Source organism: Perca fluviatilis, chromosome 6 (assembly GCF_010015445.1).
Source record: "Perca fluviatilis chromosome 6, GENO_Pfluv_1.0, whole genome shotgun sequence".
Classification (NCBI taxonomy): domain Eukaryota; kingdom Metazoa; phylum Chordata; class Actinopteri; order Perciformes; family Percidae; genus Perca; species Perca fluviatilis.
In genome coordinates, this window is record NC_053117.1 from 28860035 (window position 1) to 28880028 (window position 19994).

A 19994-nucleotide genomic window follows, 5' to 3' on the forward strand; every position below is an offset into this window, starting at 1 on the left:
TGATAGGATTTTTAAAAGGGGATACAAGACAAGCCAATATTTATTTATTTATTTATGCAATGTAATTTAACAAGTACGTCCGGTCAAATGTGTCTGTGATTTCACAATAAAGGCACGGTTGTTTGGTGTTTTAATATGAGATACACCAATAATGAAATAATACAATTAAGTTCAATATTAAAAATAATACCACCCTTTGGATAAATAAAAAAATAAATTAACATCAAAATAGATTATTTTACATTTTATTTATTTTAGATTTGCACATGTACATGTGCCGTGTGTCTATGAAATTGAATGGCTGGTAAATTTAATTAATGTTTCATTAGTTACATTAGTCTTTTCTAGTGCATTAAGTGAAGTTGGGTGAGCTTTTTTTTTTTTTGCACAGCTCCATTCTGAATTTTATTGTGAAGTTTAAGGTATTTTCGACGGAAATTAAGTAAATCCATTGAAGTTTTGTTATCGGAGCGGAAGCACAAGCCAGTGAGAGTTGTAGTCGCGGGAAAAATGGCGGAAAATTGTGGTTTCTTCACGTTATCGTTACCAGCGATTCAAAACGTTGCATTTTAAGCCTCATCCATTGCCTGCATGCATGAGTAAGTTATATTATTTGTGTGCATAGATTATATTAGTAAGTTGTATATGTCCAATTTTTCCTTCAAATTTTTTGTTGAAAGAGTTCGACTCAGTTTTATCTGTAAAGGGACTGGACTCGCATGTTACGTCCCCTTCCTTTCCTGTTGAGCATTCCTGACCGAGGTCCTTACTTGTTTCTACTGCCATCGCTGTACTGCTGATCAGTTTTTCCTTTAATGTTTTAGGAGCGCGCAGTGGATCTCTTGTCAATGTTTTTAAAAATCGCTGTTAAACCTCGACAGTACACTTAACTTTAACACTGATAACAGTAATAATCAAATATATGTTGCTGGTTTTGTACCTTGAGAAATGCAATAATTAATACTTTTTATTCTGTAGGTGTGTCATAGCTCTGGGTTTAGAGAGGAATGCAAGATGCAAAAAGGTATTTATCCCAGTCAATTTTCTGACAATGTTTCAATGTAGTGCATGAAATCAAGTTGAGTATTCAACATTATCTGTTATTTACACCCTTAGATTCAATGAACGTTTCCGCCTCTGGCCCCACGACACAGAATGAAGTTCTCACTCAAGAGTCCCAAATCAAGTCTTTCAGGTGTAGTCGCTGTACACTCCTCTTCAAATCTAAGGTCTACCTTTTTGAACACCTCCACCAGGTGCATGGCTTTGAAGTAGCTTCTGCACTCCGAGATGCTGGTTTAAAATGCCCTGGGTCTAACAGAGCCAACACTGAAAACCATTGCAACAGTTCAGGACATCATTTTCAATGCCAGCACTGTGATTTTACAGCTTGTAGCCTGGACGTTTTAAACGAACATGAGAAACAATGTAACAAAAATGTTGAAGATCGGAACGTAATAGGAAATCAAATTATTTCTGAAAGCCCAGAGACCGACATAAATGTCATTTCAACAAACCAGCACAGTGAAACTGCAGGAGCAAAAGAGATTTCCTCAATTTTTTCAGTTATGTCTACCTCAAAGTCTAAATGCACACTTAACTCCTCAAAAGATCTGAAGACATACAAGAGACCCTTGCAAACCATAACCAAGTACTTTGCAGCAGCATCTGGATCAAATGGGAAGTTAGCTGATGACACAACGCTTCTAGACAGCACCAAAGCAACCATACTTTTGCAAGAATCTCCCTCAAGCCCCGGCCCAAACAGTAGCGGTGTCTTTAAAGTCACTGCCAAACACAACATGATTGATACTGGTGTTTCTCATCGTTTTTTGCTAAATGATCACTTCTTAAATTCTGACATGAGACCACCAAAGCCCAAGGAACAATCCATTGAAACAGTTCCTGACAATGTTGGCAAAAGGACCAACAAGGAAAGTTCAAAATATCCTCCTGCCAAAAAAGCAAAGTCAGACAAAAAAGAGACAAAGCTCCCAGAGGACGCAAACGCAAGAAAACAACAATCATCAAGCAATGCAGAGTTTTCATTTGAAGTTAGCGAAGATGAAGGAGTCAATACCAATGGAAAAGGAAACACGGAAAGCTCAAAGGTTTATTTTTGTAAGCACTGTGACTACAGTGATATGGAAATCCCATGCATGTCTACTCATTATCAGAACAGCCACCCTTATGTAAGATATAATGCTGCTTACATTCAGGATCCAAGTGATGAGAGTGCTACCTTTCGTTGCCTGCAGTGTCCGGTTGAGTTTGTAAGTGTAGCTTTCCTCAAGAGACACTACACTGAAAATCATCCAGAGGCCCCAAATGTATTCACGATACTATCACGTGAACTTAGTTTGGTTTTCAAATGTTTTGTTTGTCCGTTTACCACCAATGTATTGAAGGCTTTGAAAGAACATTACAAGGAAAATCATCCCACACATAAAGTGGATAATTCCTTGATGTACTGCAGATATTCGGCGATTGGATGCCAAAAGGGATCATCTCAGTCGAATACGTGTGAAAAACCACCCAGTCCAGCAAAACAAGGAGGTATTTCTCCTGAGAGTGCCTGCACACCATGTAAGGAAGTCCAGAATGCACCCTCGCCCCAACATCCCACCTCTCCGGCAGCAAACGTGGCCTTGTATCAGTGCAATAACTGCAAGTTTAGTCATAAGTCAGTTGTTGTCATGCATGTCCACTACCAAAAAAATCACCCAGGTGAAGAAGTCACAATAGACAAAATCAAACAGTCAGCTTGTGTCACATCGCATAGAACATCACAGGTTATGCCAGTCAAATCTGCACCTCAAACGAACATCTCCGATTTTTTTAAGAAAACAAAAGAAAAAGGTGAGCTGTCACAGTGGAAGCAAGCAACAGAAGCTTCTAAGACTCATTCAGAGTCTCCTAAAACTAAGAAAGTGGAATCTGCAGAGGACCGAAGTAAAAGGAAGAAGTTGCCTACCAAACGCAATAGGGAAGTGTCTGTTAGAAATGACAGTTTATCCAGCAGTTCACCAGATAAATTGTTTTACTGTCAGTTTTGCAGTTATTCAAGTACCAAAATCAAAAGTGTGATTGGTCATCATAATGCAAAACATGCTATGCACGCACTAACAGGTACTAAAGAGATCTTAATGTATAGTGCTGAGGTGCAGAAAAAGAAACTTCAAAGTGAAGCTGAGGCCTCAGCAAGTCCTACGTCTTCTGATTCTAAAACTAATAAACATGCTGATCTATATAGTGAAAAAGAACTTCAACATGAAGAGGATAAGGCAGCAAATTCTTTGGTGACGAAGTGTAATGCTTATGCATGTGCAGAAAACTTGTTTTACTGCCAAAAGTGCAACTACGGAAACCCAGCTGTAATTGGAGTAGTGAGTCATCAAAACCAAGTTCACAGAGACCTTCCTTACAGCAGGGAATGTATTATTGAACATACAGCTTTGATTCGTGATGAAATTGAAAGATCTAAAACTCAACCAAAGGAGTTGTCCTTTTCTACGCGTCTACCTCTTCCTCTTATGAATGAGGGTGATGAAGATATGCTTTTCTGCCACTTTTGCAACTATAGACAGAGGACTATGGACTACATATTGCGGCATTACAGCAAAAAACATCGTGGATTTGTTGTTAATGGCGAACACATCTCTTTGTATACGTCTATGGTTCACGAGAAGACACAGAAATTGCACCTACATACAACTGGAAAAAAACAAAATGTCAACCATGCATCCCTAGGGGGAAAAGGAAATGAAAAAACAAAGAAGCTTGCCAAATCCTTCTTAGCGCCAGCATCACCCTCAATGACAGCCTCACAAGCACAGAGGATCCTTCAGTGCTATAGATGCCCATACAGAACTCCATATGTAAATGTTTTGAAAAGGCATCTATGGAAAATCCACAAGACAAATAGATCAGTCACAGAGGTTTTAAGAATGTGTTTCAAACAAGGAACTTTAAAGGCAGGGTATCACTGTGACACGTGTGTTTTTTCTCACAAAGAAGCAGCCGCAGTCTATAAACACTACCAGGCACAACACCCAGGACGTAGACCAAGCCTTGAGTACGTGACTGCTCGGTTGTACGCCGGCGCCGTTACAGGTCCTCCTGGAACGAAGAAACCTCAAATAAAGCACACCATTGGTATCCGTGATAGCGATGGCACTGATGGCAGCTTGCCATCTCAAAGATCTGGACAAAATGAAACCAAGACATTTTCGTGCAGAGCATGTTCATTTAAAGGTAGCTCAATGTCAGCCATCACACGCCACTACCATGTTGTTCATCCGTGGTCTGTGAAAGAAGACGGCTCTGTCCTGAATGTCATCAAGAGGAAGAGATCAAGTGCAAACAGGCAGGTGGAAGACCACAGTGATATGCCAGGGTCATTTGAATCCTACCAAGAGCCCCTGGAATTTGACATGTCACCTGGTTCTCCTAAAGCAACCGCGTCCTCCACAATGCTCTGGTGCCCTTTCTGTCCTGCAAGGTTTCACAACCAGCACGGTCTCAACGTCCACTGTGGAATTAAACACCATGAAGCCGTAACTGAAAATTCACATAAACAGCAAGAGCAGGTCCAAACGCGGCTGCATGTCTTTAAGTGTCCACATTGTACCTACATCAATACCCGTTATCAAGGAATTCTCACTCACTGCCAGATGAAGCATCCTGCCCTCGCATCCAGGGTGGACAGTCATCCCATGGATGAAGCACATTTAAACAACGCGGGTGACCGTTTGAAAACAAATAGTCCTGGTGGCAGTTTGAGACATGGTGGCTACATGTGTGAAACCTGCCCACAAATCTGTGCAACGCAGGAGAAGCTGAAAAAGCACTGCAAGAAGGACCATACTGAGACTGTGGCAAAAACTGTGCCAAACACAGTGAAACCAGCGCCTAAACCATCGGCTGTGAGTACAATGAAACAGCATAAGACCCTAAGCAAAAGGGGATCAGTATCACAGGCTTCCTTTTTAAGGAAGAAAACCTATGCAGCAGTTACGTGCCAGCACTGCTCTTATAAGTGCACCACAAAAATTGCGCTTGGTCGACACTTGCAGGTTCACCACAAGAATGCATCCGTTTCAATGGTTAAGGATGGTGTATACAAGTGTGTCCTGTGTTGTAATTCCTATTTTAAGAAAAAACGACTTGGAAGCCATTATATTAAGACACATGGAAAGGACAGCTTCTTAAAATACTATGCACCAGTATACAAGCAGGCCCATGAGAAGCAAGGCATGGCATGTAAATCTAGCATGACGACAGTGGAAAACAACACATTACTAGTCTACAGGTGTCCAAGTTGTCCCTATATCAATGCAAGCTACCATGGCATACTCACTCACTGCCAAATGAGGCATCCAGACGTCATAGCCAGGGCAGATCATCTTCAAACACAGGAAATACTTGTAACCAACATGGTTAAGTGTTCAATTGGAAAATCTTCTAATGAACGAGGCTACATGTGTAAAATATGTCCACTAATTTATGCATCATTGAAGAAACTGAAAATCCACTGTGACAGGGACCATGATCCGGCTCAGGCAGACGCTTCGGAACATTCAGCCGACATTGAAACTGAGAAGCAACCTGATCACAGCTGTCAGGGCTCAGCATTGGAGGCTTCAAAAAGCAAAACCTCAGCAGTGAGCGCCACAGAAATCGGAGTCGGAAACCAGTTGGGCACTCCAGACCCACTTTCAGTACAGAACAAGCAAACGCTGTACAAGTGCCACATTTGTACCTATAAAGGATTCTTCCGCAGATACCTGCAAAGTCACTACAAAAAGTCTCACAAATTGGACCCACTTGCCATTTACAAGCTGCTAGAGAAGTACAACAAACGCAGACCCAGCAAACCGTCTGAAGTTGAATCTGAGGAAAGTGCACCCATCAAATGCAAGAAGTGTCCAGAGTTGATGTTTGACTCTTCTCAGCTTCTTGCTGCCCACTACAGTATTTTTCACAGCTCAGATGGCATATTGGACTTCACTATGTTATCACAAGGATTAAGGAAGGGTAGTACAGGTCTTTACAGGTGTATCCACTGCAACAAACAAATGAATGGAATCAGAAAGCTGTGGTATCACCTGGATTGCCACAGAGAGAGTGAGAAAAAGAGGACAAAGGCTGCAAAGACAACGGCATCACTTGTCATAACAACAGCACCAGAGGCCAAATTCATCAAAGTAAGTTGACTCTGCCAATAGTGTCATTTACGATTTATGATTTAGCTACTTTGTTAACTATTGCTGTCTTTCATATTCCAGGACTGTGGGCAAGATGAACTTCTCATGTTGGAAACTGTGGAGGAACTGGCCCAGTGGAATGTGACACAAGTAGAGACCTTAACTTTGTCACCAAGTCCTCTATCGTCCCCTTCGAAACCCACTGATGTTGAGCAACCACAGCTGGAATCGAGAGAAGACAAACACCCTTGCAAACGGTGTAGACGGACATTCATGTCCCTGAGAGGTTTGCGTTCGCATGAGCGCAGCCATGCAGCCGTGGCAGCCATCAAGAAGCTGAACAGTCTGCCTACCTCAGTATTAAAGCACAAGTAAGAAGAAACTTTGGTGATTTAGAGTTAGGTATTAGGGCCAAAAGTAAAATGTCGAGTCAGTCTGCATTTAGCAGTGGCAAAAATTTCAGTCCATCATTGCTTAATACTGTTCTTTACGATACACACCATTCAAAACAAAAGTCCCAAATTTGTTTATGTAAAAACTTTTATAATTGCTATTTGGGCTTACACATACATAAATGAGAGCTAATTAATACTTTAAAAGTATCTTTAATACAGTATTATTAGTACAATTAGGTATTAAGTTAAACATACATTACACAATTTGATGTCCTTTTTGTCCAGAACCACCAATTTGTATTTAGTTAGTAATGAGCTATCGGTGATCTGACTGAATGTTTTGTTTTTGTCATCGTCTCAACAGCATCAACAAATACGTCCTGTACAAAGCTGGGACAATAAAGCCTTTCCGATGTAGCTTCTGTTCCTATCGGACGACCGTCATGGGCCTGTGGAGGAGTCATTTTATGAAAACACATCAAGGTAAGTAACTTGTATATAACACACTATTACCTAACATTCAATAAATTGGTAATAATATGATGTTACTATGATGCATTTTTTAGCTGCTGACATATCTGATCACCAATAATATATTGAAGGGTCAGCAATACAAGGACATCCTGGCATACATGGTGTATGCCAGGATGATGATAATATAAATAAGCTGTTACTGGTATACACGTCACCAATATTCTATCAATGAGGGTAGGCTAAATATTACAAACACCTCTAATACAGTTCAACTTTACCACAAACTACATCCTCCAAAATGACCACACAGTGGAGCCATGCCTCCCTTAAACAATAAACATTCTAACCATTTTTGAAGGTAGGATTTATTGCAGGGCTGTTGTATTGGACTATATTGATTTTAGCCAGGTGGATCTAATCAACTGACAACTAAGTGTAGATTGAACCTGTTGTAGCTCCCAGGCATTATTTCTGCTCGCTGATTTTGATCAGTAGGATTTCCTAATACCGACATCCAGCCAAATATTGTTAAATATGGGCTGTTGCAGTCATATTAATAGACACTTCTCTCACTCTGAATGGTTTTCTTTTGTGAAGAATTTCCAGCATACAAAAAGAACAGGTTGTGGGCATTACATATTCTCTGTAGTGCCAACTATAATGCTTTACCCAAGTTTTGGCTTAGCACTTTGTATTGTCATATTGCAAGTTTTTCTGTCTTTCCTCCCATGTTCGAACCATTGCTGAATGCTCAGATGTCATTTCGGATCATGATGAGACTGACAACCAAGATGAGGAGAGTGCTCAGAGGGCCGACAAGGAGCTCTTCAGCTCATCAGAGGATTTAAACATTTGGCCTGAACCTGATGAAGAACCTGAAATAACTGAAAGCAAGTCATTCCTATTATGTTCTATATATCGTAATGTATTTAATATATATTTAAAACACACTTTTGCAATAAGGTCAAGCAGAGAATTGTACTTTTTGTAAACAAATGTGTAATTGATTGTACGTTTGACAGAATCGCTGTACTTGGAGCCCCCAGATGTGCAGCGACAGTTGAACCACTATAACTTGATGGCACAGGCTGATGCCCCGTCTCAATCTAATGTGCAAGAAACCAAGTTACCTGACAGCAGATTTCTTCGATGTGAGTTATGCAATTTCAGTACTGGACACCTGTCTAGTATGCGACGACACTACCTAAATCGCCATGGAAAGAAGATCCTCAGGTGTAAGGACTGCGACTTTTTCACCGGTTTAAGGTAAGTTACAACCACCATTATTATACAACCAGTATTTTTCTCTGCATAAAATTGGGAATGTTTTTTCAATGTAAGAACTACTGTAAATGTCTTATTTTTCTACTTTTAACTAACCTTTTAATTACCTATTTATTATTGTTATGCAAAATGCAAAAGTTGTCTCCATACACCTGCCACTTGTTTCTCTTGCCTTTTATTAGGAAAACCCTGGAAATGCACATGGAGACAGGTCACTCTACATGCCAGTCAGAACCCACTCATCAGAAAGACCTCCGCTGCCCTTTCTGCCTCTACCAGACCAAGAACAAGAATAACATGATCGATCACATCGTCTTGCATCGCGGTAGGTACTCGACAAGATTCGGTGTTCCCCACTCGTATCCTCACCTGTCCCATTATGTTCAGTGTTTTTGTTTATTTCTTCTTCTTTTTTCAGAGGAACGTGTTGTGCCAATAGAGGTGCGTCGCTCGAAGCTGTCGCGTTACCTTCAAGGCATCGTCTTCCGCTGTCACAAATGCACTTTCACAAGCGGAAGTGCTGACAACCTGCGTTTGCACATGACGAGGCATGATGACATTAAACCCTACAAGTGTCGGCTGTGCTACTTCGACTGCACTCGGCTGGGCGACTTGGAGGCACACCTGAGCGATAAGCATCAGGTAAGGATTTGTTACTAAACTCCTCTATGCATCTCTGGAATTCCTTTGTGTTTGATGGAATTGTAAATGATCCACTTTCAATGTACTTGAATTTGGAAAAAGAAAAAGGGAATCACAGACACCTTCTTTATTTCACATTATCAGTAGCCGTTATAAAAATGCATTTTAGAGAATAAAAGTTATTCACTGAACTCTTAAAGGGTTCAAAGAGTATTGCAGGGGTCGACACCGGAGCCCCTATTCAACCAAACACAAGTTGTTGCTGCTGCAAGGTTTGTGTCTGCATGTCCAGCATTGCAAATCTTGTCAAGTCAGTTTTATTGATATGGCCTAATATTACAAACGTTCCACAATCTTTACAATCTCCCCAGCATATGCCACTCTCTGCCCCTTAGACCCTAAAAATTGGGGTAGGTAGAGAGACCACAATTGTTCCTGTTCATCTGAAAGCACTACCTTCAGAGCAGGGACTAGTGGTGGTTCCTCTGGTTGAAGCACAGGTTCCTGATTTAAGGAAATGGTTCCTCTGTCCATGGAAACGTTTCCTGCGCTGGAAATGGGCTGTATGGGTTCTTGTACATTTGTAGTTTTATTTTTTTTTATTTTTTTTTGCAGGTTGTGAGGAATCATGAGCTTGTGGGTCAGGTCAGCCTTGAACAGCTACAAGCAAGGGTTGATAGGATGCCGGTAGAGGAACCTTCGTCTAACTTGGAGCACCACTACAATGTCAGTGAGGATGTAGAAACAGAAGAGCCTGTCACTGACTGTGATGAAGTTCCACATGAGACGCAAGATCAGGTAGAGGAACCTTCGTCTAACTTGGAGCACCACGACAATGTCAGTGAGGATGTAGAAACGGAAGAGTTTGGCCCCCCCCCCCCCCCCGTCACCGATGTGATAAGCCACCCAAACACCCCCCCCCCCCCCCCCAAAAAGGGGAGAAAATTTTGCTACAGAGCAAAGAAGCATATCAGAAAAAAGGTCAGGACAGAAGGAAAGAAGAAAGCCCTTCCAAGAGCTTGGTGTCGGACCTTCAGTATGAAAACACAAAACCAAACGCTTCTGTCCAAGAGAAGCATGAGCAAGAACCACAAGAACAAGATGTTATGGTCTTGCCAGCACAACCAGATATTGAGGACAGCAGCATAATGTTCACACAACAAAAGGTGGAGGTAGCTGAGAAGAGCTCACCAACATTTGGTATAATAGCTGAAAAAGTACAGGCCCACAAGCTACATAATAAAAATCTGGAGCATAAAACGTTGAACATCGAGGCTAGGGTAGAAGACGATATACTTCGTAATATCCGACTGCTGGATGAGGATGGCAGAATCAACAACACACACAAGAAGGCAGATCAGGATAGAACGGTTAAGACAGAGGACATTGAGACTGATGTTGTAGATCATGTTCGAAATGAGATGATATTACTGGATGAAAAGGGCAGCATCACTTTGGCCCACAACCCAAAAAATCAAGTTAATACGGAGGTAATTTCAGCCTTTGCAAAGAAAGAACATATACAAGCAAATAACAGCAGGGCTCAAGAAAGTTTTACAGTTAAAAGGCATTTGCTAACCCCTCCGCCCACCAGTGAACTACATATGATAGGGCATAATGAGAGCTTAGGTGTCTCATTTACAAACTGCAAAAAAGAACAACCACACAATCTGATAATCAGTAAGGAGGTAAGAGACCCCTATCAAGAAATGCCTGTACTTGAGAATGAATATCTCAAAGAAGAAATGCGGCCTCGTGGTTGTTGCAAGATGGAAGATCAGATTGATCATCTAAAACGAAATCAGGACAAAGAAGATGAGATGATCACTGAAGACGATGAGAACAAATGCCCAAATCAGAAACATGAAGGTGACGCGATGAGGGAAGCTGGGAATCCACATGTGCCCAAAGGTAAGATACTAAATTGATCCCAATTAGTCTAAATAAATGCACACCAAAGGGCAACAGGTCCAGCACCTGCACCCATTGTTTTCGCCCGCACTCCAGTGATGTCTTGACACAATGTACAAAATGAAAAATAAAAAGTTACAATACTTAGAGCCCAATATGATGTCATCAGATTGCTTGTTTTGTCTGACCAACAGTCCAAAGATATTTTGTTTACAATCATGTTAAAAACAGAAAACCATCAAATGATCACAGTGGAAGAGCAAGAACTAGTCAGTAGTTTTTTGTTGTTGTTGTTGTTTGGATAGTGTCTGAAACAATGAATTTATTATCAAAATAGTTACAGAATAATTTACTGTTGATCGATTAATCTACTTATCTTTTTAAGCTCCAGCATCATCTCCAGAGAAAAGCAACACTTTAGCCACATTTGCTCCTGGTATCAATCAACATACTGCCTAACCTACCAGAACGACTTCTTATGTCTGTGTGATGCGTCTAGTGTATGATACAAGAGTTGTTTGACATCCCTTAAATGATAGAATCTAATTGTATGTAGTATCTTTTAGACATATAAAACAAAAGACATTCCTGCATACAGTAAACGCGTTGACCGTCGAGCCATTCATTTCAGCAGTAGCTGGGGGGGGGGTTAAGAAAGGGGAACACTTATAGCATCACACAGTTGATGATTTACTTTTGCCTCAGTTGTAAATGTGCTTACATTTAACTAGGGAATTTGATTATTTAGATTTTTGGCATCAACGTTTTTTTGTTTCACAGGACCACTAAACACTAGTGGCCTCACCATGTAGAAAGCATGAAGGACAGTATGTGAGTGAACATGGTTACAACATAATCTGGAAATCCCCTTTTTGATCATTTTGATCAATGCCAGTCATCAGTCAAGCTTTTAAGCAAAAATGTGAAACATTTGCAGGTTTCAGTTTTTTCAAATGTGAGGTTTTTTTTCTTGCTTTTCTCCATTTGATATTGCGGTAAAGTGTGTGTGTGTGTGTGTGTGTGTGTGTGTGTGTGTGTGTGTGTGTGTGTGTGTGTGTGTGTGTGTGTGTGTGTGTGTGTGTGTGTGTGTGTGTGTGTGTGTGTGTGTGTGTGTGTGTGTGTGTGTGTGTGTGTGTGTGTGTGTGTGTGTTTTAAGATAATGTTTTTGGGGCTGTTCCGCCTTTTTAATTTTAATAGGACAGCTAGGCGAGAAAGGGGAGAGAGAGAGGGGGAAGACATGCATGGTATCGTCACAGGTCGGATTCGAACCCTGGACCTCTGCGTCGAGGCATAAACCTCAGTATATGTGCGCCCGCTCTACCCACTTGAACCAACCCGGCCACACATAAATTGAATATGTTTGAGCCAAAAACAAGCAGTTTGAAGATGTCATCTTTGCTTCCTAGAAATTGTGATTGGCATTTCTTAATATTTTCAGAAATTTGATAGATCAAATGATTAAGCCTGAGCTAATGTCTCTTGTTCTCCAGGTGCACTCACAGTCACGGATGGAGCTGGTGAAGTCCTGTGCCCAGCGGTTACTGAAGACAAACTGTTTACCTGTGAGTTTTGTGGACGAAACCTCATGAACGGCTCTGAACTGCAGCGTCACATCATGCGACATGGAATATAACGTTTTTCTTTGTTATGGATGGATTTTTGGTGTGGGATGGGAAGCTAGATTTGACTTTTGAATAAACCATCCTCTACTCTCTAACTGTACTCTGTAAATATGGATAACCTGGTTACAAACTAATTTTTCATGTTTTGTAGATTTTAAACCTTTTCTAATAAAACGTTTTTATTGTAAAGCTGCTATGTAGGATTTAATTTGTTGTGTTCAGCAAATACAACTTTAGAGCCAAGATGGTTGATCTTATTTAGATGATTTCTTTGTTTAAATATCATGTATATTCATGGATAATTAATGCAAAGATCCTCTTTTTTTTGTTCATGTTTTGTGAAAGGAGATGTTAATCATTCATACTGTAAAACATGCAAAGAACTTTACACTGAACTCTTGTTATATACATCCATTATATATAAACCATCCTCAAAACCACTGTATGTGGAAATGCTTCTGCTGCCTTCAGGTACTGTTGGGTATTTGAATACAAATTGTTGTGTACTTCGCCAGTGTTTATATCTACGTTCGCCAGTGAGCGAGTTTCACTAGTACAAAAAATAAAGGTATTTGTTTATTATTCCATGTAAAATAAAGAACTTTCTATTTACTTTTAATCTTTTTTTATATATATAATTTACTTTAAATGTAAATAAACTGAAAGTGTGATTGATACAATGTGTCTTTTCCTGTAATCATTCTGCTGGTGAGACAGACAATGTTAACGAAGTCATCGCTACTGTAGAACTAATGTTTGTAATAAATGTGTCAGCACAGTGTTTCAGGTTTGTTATGCTACTTCTGATGTTAATCTCAATAAAACATTTTTTAAGAAAATAAGTAAGAACGCCTGGCTTGGGCGAACTTGAACTGATAGCAATTTACATAGGATGTTTAACAAGGTATGAAAAGGAAATGCTATCTGACCAAATTATGGAGCAACTGTCTTAGAGCTCAGGTTACAGATGGGTCCAACGGTAGACTTGAGCAATCGGGCCAACGAGGACAACACATGATGAACGAGTGGAAACGCCAAAATACGAGTTTACGAAGATCACCTGAAGGCAGCATTTTCGTCTCAATGCGCTGGTGGTTACGACACATCTTATCCAAATGTAAGAGGACACCGCTTCCTGGTGTGGACGTATTTATAACAATGGACAGATGAGAGAGAGAGAGAAAGTATGCTCGAGTCGGGTAAGTCCTCGGTGTGATCTGTTCTGATTTCTTTAACCTACGAGTCTGCGGATGTAGTGTATATATTCAGTGTCCAAGAAGAGGTGATGCTGATAATGAGTAGCCTACTCTGCGGAGGGAACTAGCTAACTTGTAAGAAATATGTTTTTATTTATTAGATCAACAGTTTTAGGGCTGATTTCAGTCATTTAAAAAAAAAGTGCATGTCAGTGCATTTACTGAGGAGTTAATACACGCAGGGACCAACCTTGATCTGAGCATTTGTTCCAGTTGTTTCCTCCTTCCTCCTTGTGCTACACCTTTTTACTCTCTTCCTTAATGGCTTATAAAAAGAAGATTGAGACTGTAGCTGATTGCAACTTCACTGGCATAACTTTACATCTACTTTTGTAAACTACTCATGTTTATGTTTGTATTAAGATCTGCTCATTCATCTGCAAATTACTAACACACTGTCTGTAGTAATGCTTTATTAAAACAAATCCTAGGGTTTGTTATATTTTTATAAAGTAACTTGAGTGACATGTAACTGAAAATTCATAGGAAGTTAACTGGAAATAACTTTATGTGGTGCTAATTATAGAGAAAATTAAAACACTTCCAGTCAGTTCCAATAAATAACCTGCAGTGCACAACACGCACAAATGTCAACATGTGTCTACAATCTAGCATACAATTGAACATATATGGAGAATAAAGTTTCTTATAGGCCTATAATTTAAATAGAATATTATGTACAAATACTAGCTTAACTCCAATACAGTCCGAATTATGTCCTTAAATGTCATATAATTTGGTCCAAATAAAATAAAAATTAATAAAAATATTAAAACATATTTTTTCAGGAAACTTGCAAGGAAATAATTAGAAAAATGACAGACCTGTTAAATTTACCTGTTTGTTATAATTGTGGTGTTTCCCCAAGGGTTTACTTGTTCCTGTTCTTTGAGATTATAAGTCAGGCTTCTAATGGCATGTTTAATACACTGTAAACATAATGTACTATGATTTTATTTCCATGTCAGTGCTGCTCTTCTAACAAATACTGTATGTGTTTTATTTACGAGCAGGAACAGAAGAGACACATTATTCAGTCTCAGGAATGTCAGCTGTAAACAAATCTGCAGAGGATGGCAGCACCTTCTCATCGAAGGTCATCAACATTGTGTTTATCACGCTGCTGTTGGACCTGCTCGGATTTACACTGATTCTACCTCTACTGCCTTCGATTTTGGACCATTATGCACAAACAGGGGTTAGTTTTTTTTTTTAAGATGATTCAATCAGCCTTACTTCCTCATTTGAGTTACATTGTACATCACTTTCACCAATGGAACCAGTGTTTAGCTATAGTTTACAAAAGTAGAAACAGATTTTAATGTGTAAAAAAAATCAATGGTGTGTTTTGAACAGATGATGTGCAGAATTTGAATGCTCTGTTGAACAAAGGAGGCTTTGTGTAAGGAATCTGTTCCATAAAAATTGCTGACTCATGCTGAATGGCCCTCTTCACTAGTGTTTGTGTTGTCCCTGTGTGATGTTGTATTTTCAGTGTTTTGTCTTGTTGGATAGGATGGCGTATACCAGTCTCTGCAGAGTGTCGTAGACTGGTTCAGGGAGGCCGTGGGGATTCCGATGGAAAAGAAATACAACAGTGTTCTGTTTGGAGGTACAGTAGCCTACACTGGATTGATTTCTGATTCAATATAGCATATGTGGAGCTCGTCTTTTCGTGACAGTATGACCCATTCAAACTTTATTAATGCAAAGAAACTGAATTCATTTTTCTTCTTCTTTCAGGTCTGATCGGGTCGCTGTTTTCTCTGCTGCAGTTCCTGTCGTCACCTGTAACTGGGGCTCTGTCAGACCACTATGGCAGGCGGCCCTTGCTCATTCTTACCACAGTGAGAAAAATGCTATATTACACCACTTTTTCATGACTTTAAAATATAAACCTCAGTATCCTTTCACATTAGAAGCCACTAGAGTCATTCACTTGGGACAGTTCATACTCCACTTGTGTAAGAATTCCTGCAGCTTTGACCATCAGCCCCATTTCATTCAGGTCTAATTGGGTGCCTTGTGTTCCAGTTAGGGCTGATGTCCTCCTATGCGGTCTGGGCTGTTTCCCAGAGTTTCAGCATGTTCCTTTTGTTTCGAGTAATTGGGGGCATTTGTAAGGGCAACGTCAGCCTCTGCACTGCTGTCATGGCAGACTTGCCTTGCCCGAAAGCACGGAACAGAGGAATGGTAGGCACAGACTTTCTTTTGCCATAACAGGAAGTGTGTTGTTAAAATGTGTCATCTAAAAACACCATAATGTGATTGAATGTATGCTAAAAAAATATGTAAAACAATATAATGTATAATAAGAGGCTCTGCTAGTATCTTTTATTAGGGCTCTGACCATCTAATTTCTTTGTTGTACACAGTGTTGTCTTTGTAATTGTAAGTCAAACCTGATAAGATTTTAAAAAATCAGACTTTAATTTTCTCATCACCAGGCTATGATCGGCATTGCCTTCTCCCTGGGCTTCACCGTGGGACCTTTGATGGGTGCCTATTTTGCCCTCAGCTCCAGAACAACAGGAAATGTCTTCTACCAAACTCCAGCTCTGCTCGCCTTGGCCTTCAGTGCTGCTGATCTGCTCTTTATTTGGGTCATGCTGCCAGAGACACTCACAAAGGATGTCAAGGTTGGTTATGGAAACATTCACACTGCCAGCTGACAAACTGAATCACATACAGTTTTACTTAAGGTTCAGACATTTTTGTGATGCATGTTGAAGAGTTACATGGGAAGATTGAGACCACTCTCATTTCTGTACCTTGTTGTCTGTGCCTTGTTGCTGAAATTTGCTATACAAATAAAGCTGCCTTACCTGTATTTACTGTACTTCACAGTAAATGTGAAGCTATCTAGTTTAGCTAGCTTAGCTTAGCTTAGCATAAAGGCCGGAAACGGGGGTAAACAGCTTGCCTGGTTAATAGAATAGACCTAATAGCAACTCTAAAGCTCACTAATACACATTGTTTGTTTAACGAAGTGTATAAACGACACATTGCTGTTTTATGTCTGGTTATGTGCCATACTACTTCTTGGCTGGCAGCAGTAACTTCTTGACAAAACTCCAGGAAGTAATTAGTAATTACACCTTTGATGGGCTGAAGCTGGGTGGAGCTATGCTGGGAATTACCTGATGTCACCAACCTTTAAGAGCTAAGAACAATAACAGTATAGTAATACAAGTAAGTAATACAAAGCTAAGAGACGAGTAAGGGAGTTGTCAATCAAGTACAGTCTGTACATGCCCATACAGAAGAGGTCTATCAGGAAACAAAAGTTTGAAACACCAGTTTGGGTGGACTATTGGTGTATGCAAGCTTTAAAACATATAATATAAATATGTTTATAAAGAAAAGTATATACAGATGTGTATATAATTAACTATATACATTGTTTTTTTATTCTATTTCATTTTATTCTATTCTAATTTAAATATTTATATATGTTATATATGTGTGTATCGTGAAGGGGCTACAACTTACATTTTCGTTTCACGTAATGTTTAAAACCTCATCATCACCTACTATATGTAAGACTCATCGTGGTTATGGTTTTCACAACATGGTAAAGTTAAATACCAGTTGGTTTTCCTTAGTAGCTGAAAAAAGTTCTTTTCTCTTTGACAGATACAAATACATTTTCTTGTTTCATCCTAGGCTTCATCTTCAGAGTTTGGGGACTCCAGGGACCTTTTGAACCCAATATCTTTGTTCCATTTTTCAGCTCTTACCAGGACAAAAGATCCACCTCCAAAAGAAAGTGGGTACTGCACATACTGGATTACACCCATTTGACCAATTTACATATATATAAAAAGCATGAAGGAACTTTGGCCCACTGATAGATAGAAGGTGAAAATGTCTTTCCAGGAATGCAGAAGCTTCGAGCGTTGGGCTTGGTTTATTTCTGCTATCTCTTCCTGTTCTCTGGTCTGGAGTTCACGCTGAGTTTTCTGACTCATCAACGCTTCCACTTTACAAGGTATGACCTCAAAGATAAAGCTGTGTGCTCTATCAGTTACAACGCTATGATTTCTTTACAAACATTTTTCTCTCACTAGTATGCAGCAGGGAAAGATGTTCTTCTTCATTGGTGTCATCATGGCTTCAATCCAGGGGGGTTATGCTCGCAGAATCAAACCTGGTCAGCATATCAGGGCTGTTCAAGTGGTAGGAGTGCCTTCTGTTAACATGACAAAAACATGTACCATAAAATACTCTTAATCTTAAACTTCTCTAACTAACTGTGTTACTCTTTTCTTTTTTTTTAGGCAATAATATTATTAATCCCAGCATTTATTCTCATCGGGCTCTCATGGAATATAACAATGCTTTACATTGGCTTGGCGTTATATTCATTTGGTGAGCTCATTTTGATATTGAATGTCATGTTAAGACAAAGTAAATCTTTTATCGTACCCAGGAATGTGCAAAACAAGTGAAACATTTAATAAACATTGGCATAATGCATATGAGTACAGTTACAACAGGAATTGAGATTTTAAAAAAGGCCAGTTAAAATGATAATACCAAATCTTTAAGACTTTGCAAGTACACTGTCAAAATGTGATTTGTGTATTTAGTATCAACAATGGAAATAGGATCCTACAAATCTTGTTTTACAAACCCCCTTTAGGAACCAAGGGGAACTCCCAAAGCTGATGCATATGAGTCCATTAGGGTAAAACAAAACAATAAATGGTTAAACTACGTAGTGCTTGTGTTGCAAATGCTACTTTACTTTTGTACCAAACCTTTTTTAAATATTCTAAATGAATACTGATACATTTCATGACTTTTTAAAACATAAGAAATTCGTCCTACATAAGTCATTTGGTAAAATAATGATCTTTGTGGAGAAAAATGTGTGACTGGAGCAGAAAATCTGGAAAATAGTAGAAGAACCATTAAAGAGTAAATTAAAACCAGATAAAATCAACAAATAAAGTGTATCCATAAGGTGTACATAGACCATAATGGCCAAAGACAAAATAGCAAAATATGGTTAAATATATGCTTTATGTATTTGTTTTATTATGTATATATGTTAACTACTCTATACACCACATTCACACAGTTTGTATACAGCAGGATAATATCCACAAACAATGAAAATGTAAAACAGCACATATAACTACATCTAAAGGATAAATGCAATGCAATGTTTAAATTTGATGTCATTTATTTTTGTTACAGCAGCTGCAATAGTAGTTCCATGCCTGTCAACGCTTGTTTCTGACCATGGTAAGCCTCTTTATTAATTCATATTTATGGAAACTCACAAAACATTTAGATTAGACTATAATGTGCACACTGTTGCTGATTATCTGCTGTGGATGTTGTTCCAGGGTCAGTCAATCAGAAGGGCACAGTGATGGGGATACTGCGTAGTTTGGGCGCTCTTGCCAGAGCACTGGGACCAGTTTTGTCATCCTCTGGTAAGGAAGACAGATGGCAGTAATAGCACCAAATGCTGCTAATATCTTAAATTTGACATATTTTATGTACTGTGTGTGAATAATTTTGCTTGGTAAAACACTCTCCTTGCAGTGTACTCATATTAACTGTTTTCTTCACAGTTTACTGGATAGCTGGAGCTCAGATCTGTTTTCTCCTCACATCAGCCTCTTTCATTATTCCTCTGGCTCTCCTGAGAACAGCCAAGAGGCTAAAGGAGGAGTGAGTGACACAAAGTCTTGACAGAGACTCTTGATTGCAGAGACATTTAAGAGTTCAAATGACTGTTATGATTTTTTTTTTTACATCTGCTGGGAGAACAAGCACTGCCATCTTACTTTGACACAAACAAAAATAATGAGATGTATACTGTCTGCGCTGTTTACCAAGGATCACAAATTCATTGAACAAAATAATGCAAGAAGATGATGTACAAGGCAAAACCAAGGTACGTTACAGTACAAATAGGAAATGAGGGGACATGCCTTTAATGTGCACATGTAGACCTGCGCATAGTGTGAAATGTATGGGTTAGGGTGGGTTACAAATAAAATGTATGCTTGTGAATTATATATATATCGTTTTATAATGCAGTATTCTATCAAGAACTCAGAGTTTCTATTGTACAAAGTAGCATTTTATTTTAGCTAACTTTGAAAATGTGGATATTCTATTTTCTTGTTAAAAAAAGAATAAACGAGTAAGTCAACATCTGTGTACGGAAGTTAATTATTCTTT

General features: G+C 39.3%; 2 protein-coding genes across 3 annotated transcripts; both read left to right on the top strand.

Annotated features, from left to right (window-relative positions):
- The first annotated feature begins 476 nt into the window (after positions 1-476).
- LOC120560259 (zinc finger protein 462-like) lies at positions 477-13315 on the top strand. The gene is made up of 12 exons (XM_039802531.1): positions 477-599; positions 979-1024; positions 1117-6206; positions 6288-6577; positions 6966-7084; positions 7831-7965; positions 8098-8341; positions 8542-8684; positions 8778-9001; positions 9617-9799; positions 9904-10912; positions 12403-13315. The coding sequence occupies exons 2-12, from the start codon at positions 1015-1017 to the stop codon at positions 12543-12545; spliced, it is 7590 nt and encodes a 2529-aa protein (XP_039658465.1). The 5' UTR covers positions 477-599; positions 979-1014; the 3' UTR covers positions 12546-13315.
- Positions 13316-13607: 292 nt separating this feature from the next.
- mfsd10 (major facilitator superfamily domain containing 10) lies at positions 13608-19965 on the top strand. Of its 2 annotated transcripts, none has more exons than XM_039802532.1 (13): positions 13608-13733; positions 14804-14988; positions 15306-15402; positions 15534-15637; positions 15825-15983; positions 16238-16429; positions 17457-17559; positions 17670-17781; positions 17861-17969; positions 18071-18161; positions 18996-19043; positions 19148-19237; positions 19379-19965. In XM_039802532.1, exons 1-13 carry the CDS (start codon positions 13721-13723, stop codon positions 19480-19482), a joined length of 1407 nt encoding a protein of 468 aa, XP_039658466.1. In that variant the 5' UTR covers positions 13608-13720; the 3' UTR covers positions 19483-19965. The 2 variants fall into 2 exon arrangements, with proteins under 2 accessions (XP_039658466.1, XP_039658467.1); XM_039802533.1 differs by lacking the exon at positions 13608-13733 and adding an exon at positions 13740-13865.
- The last annotated feature ends 29 nt before the right edge of the window (positions 19966-19994 follow it).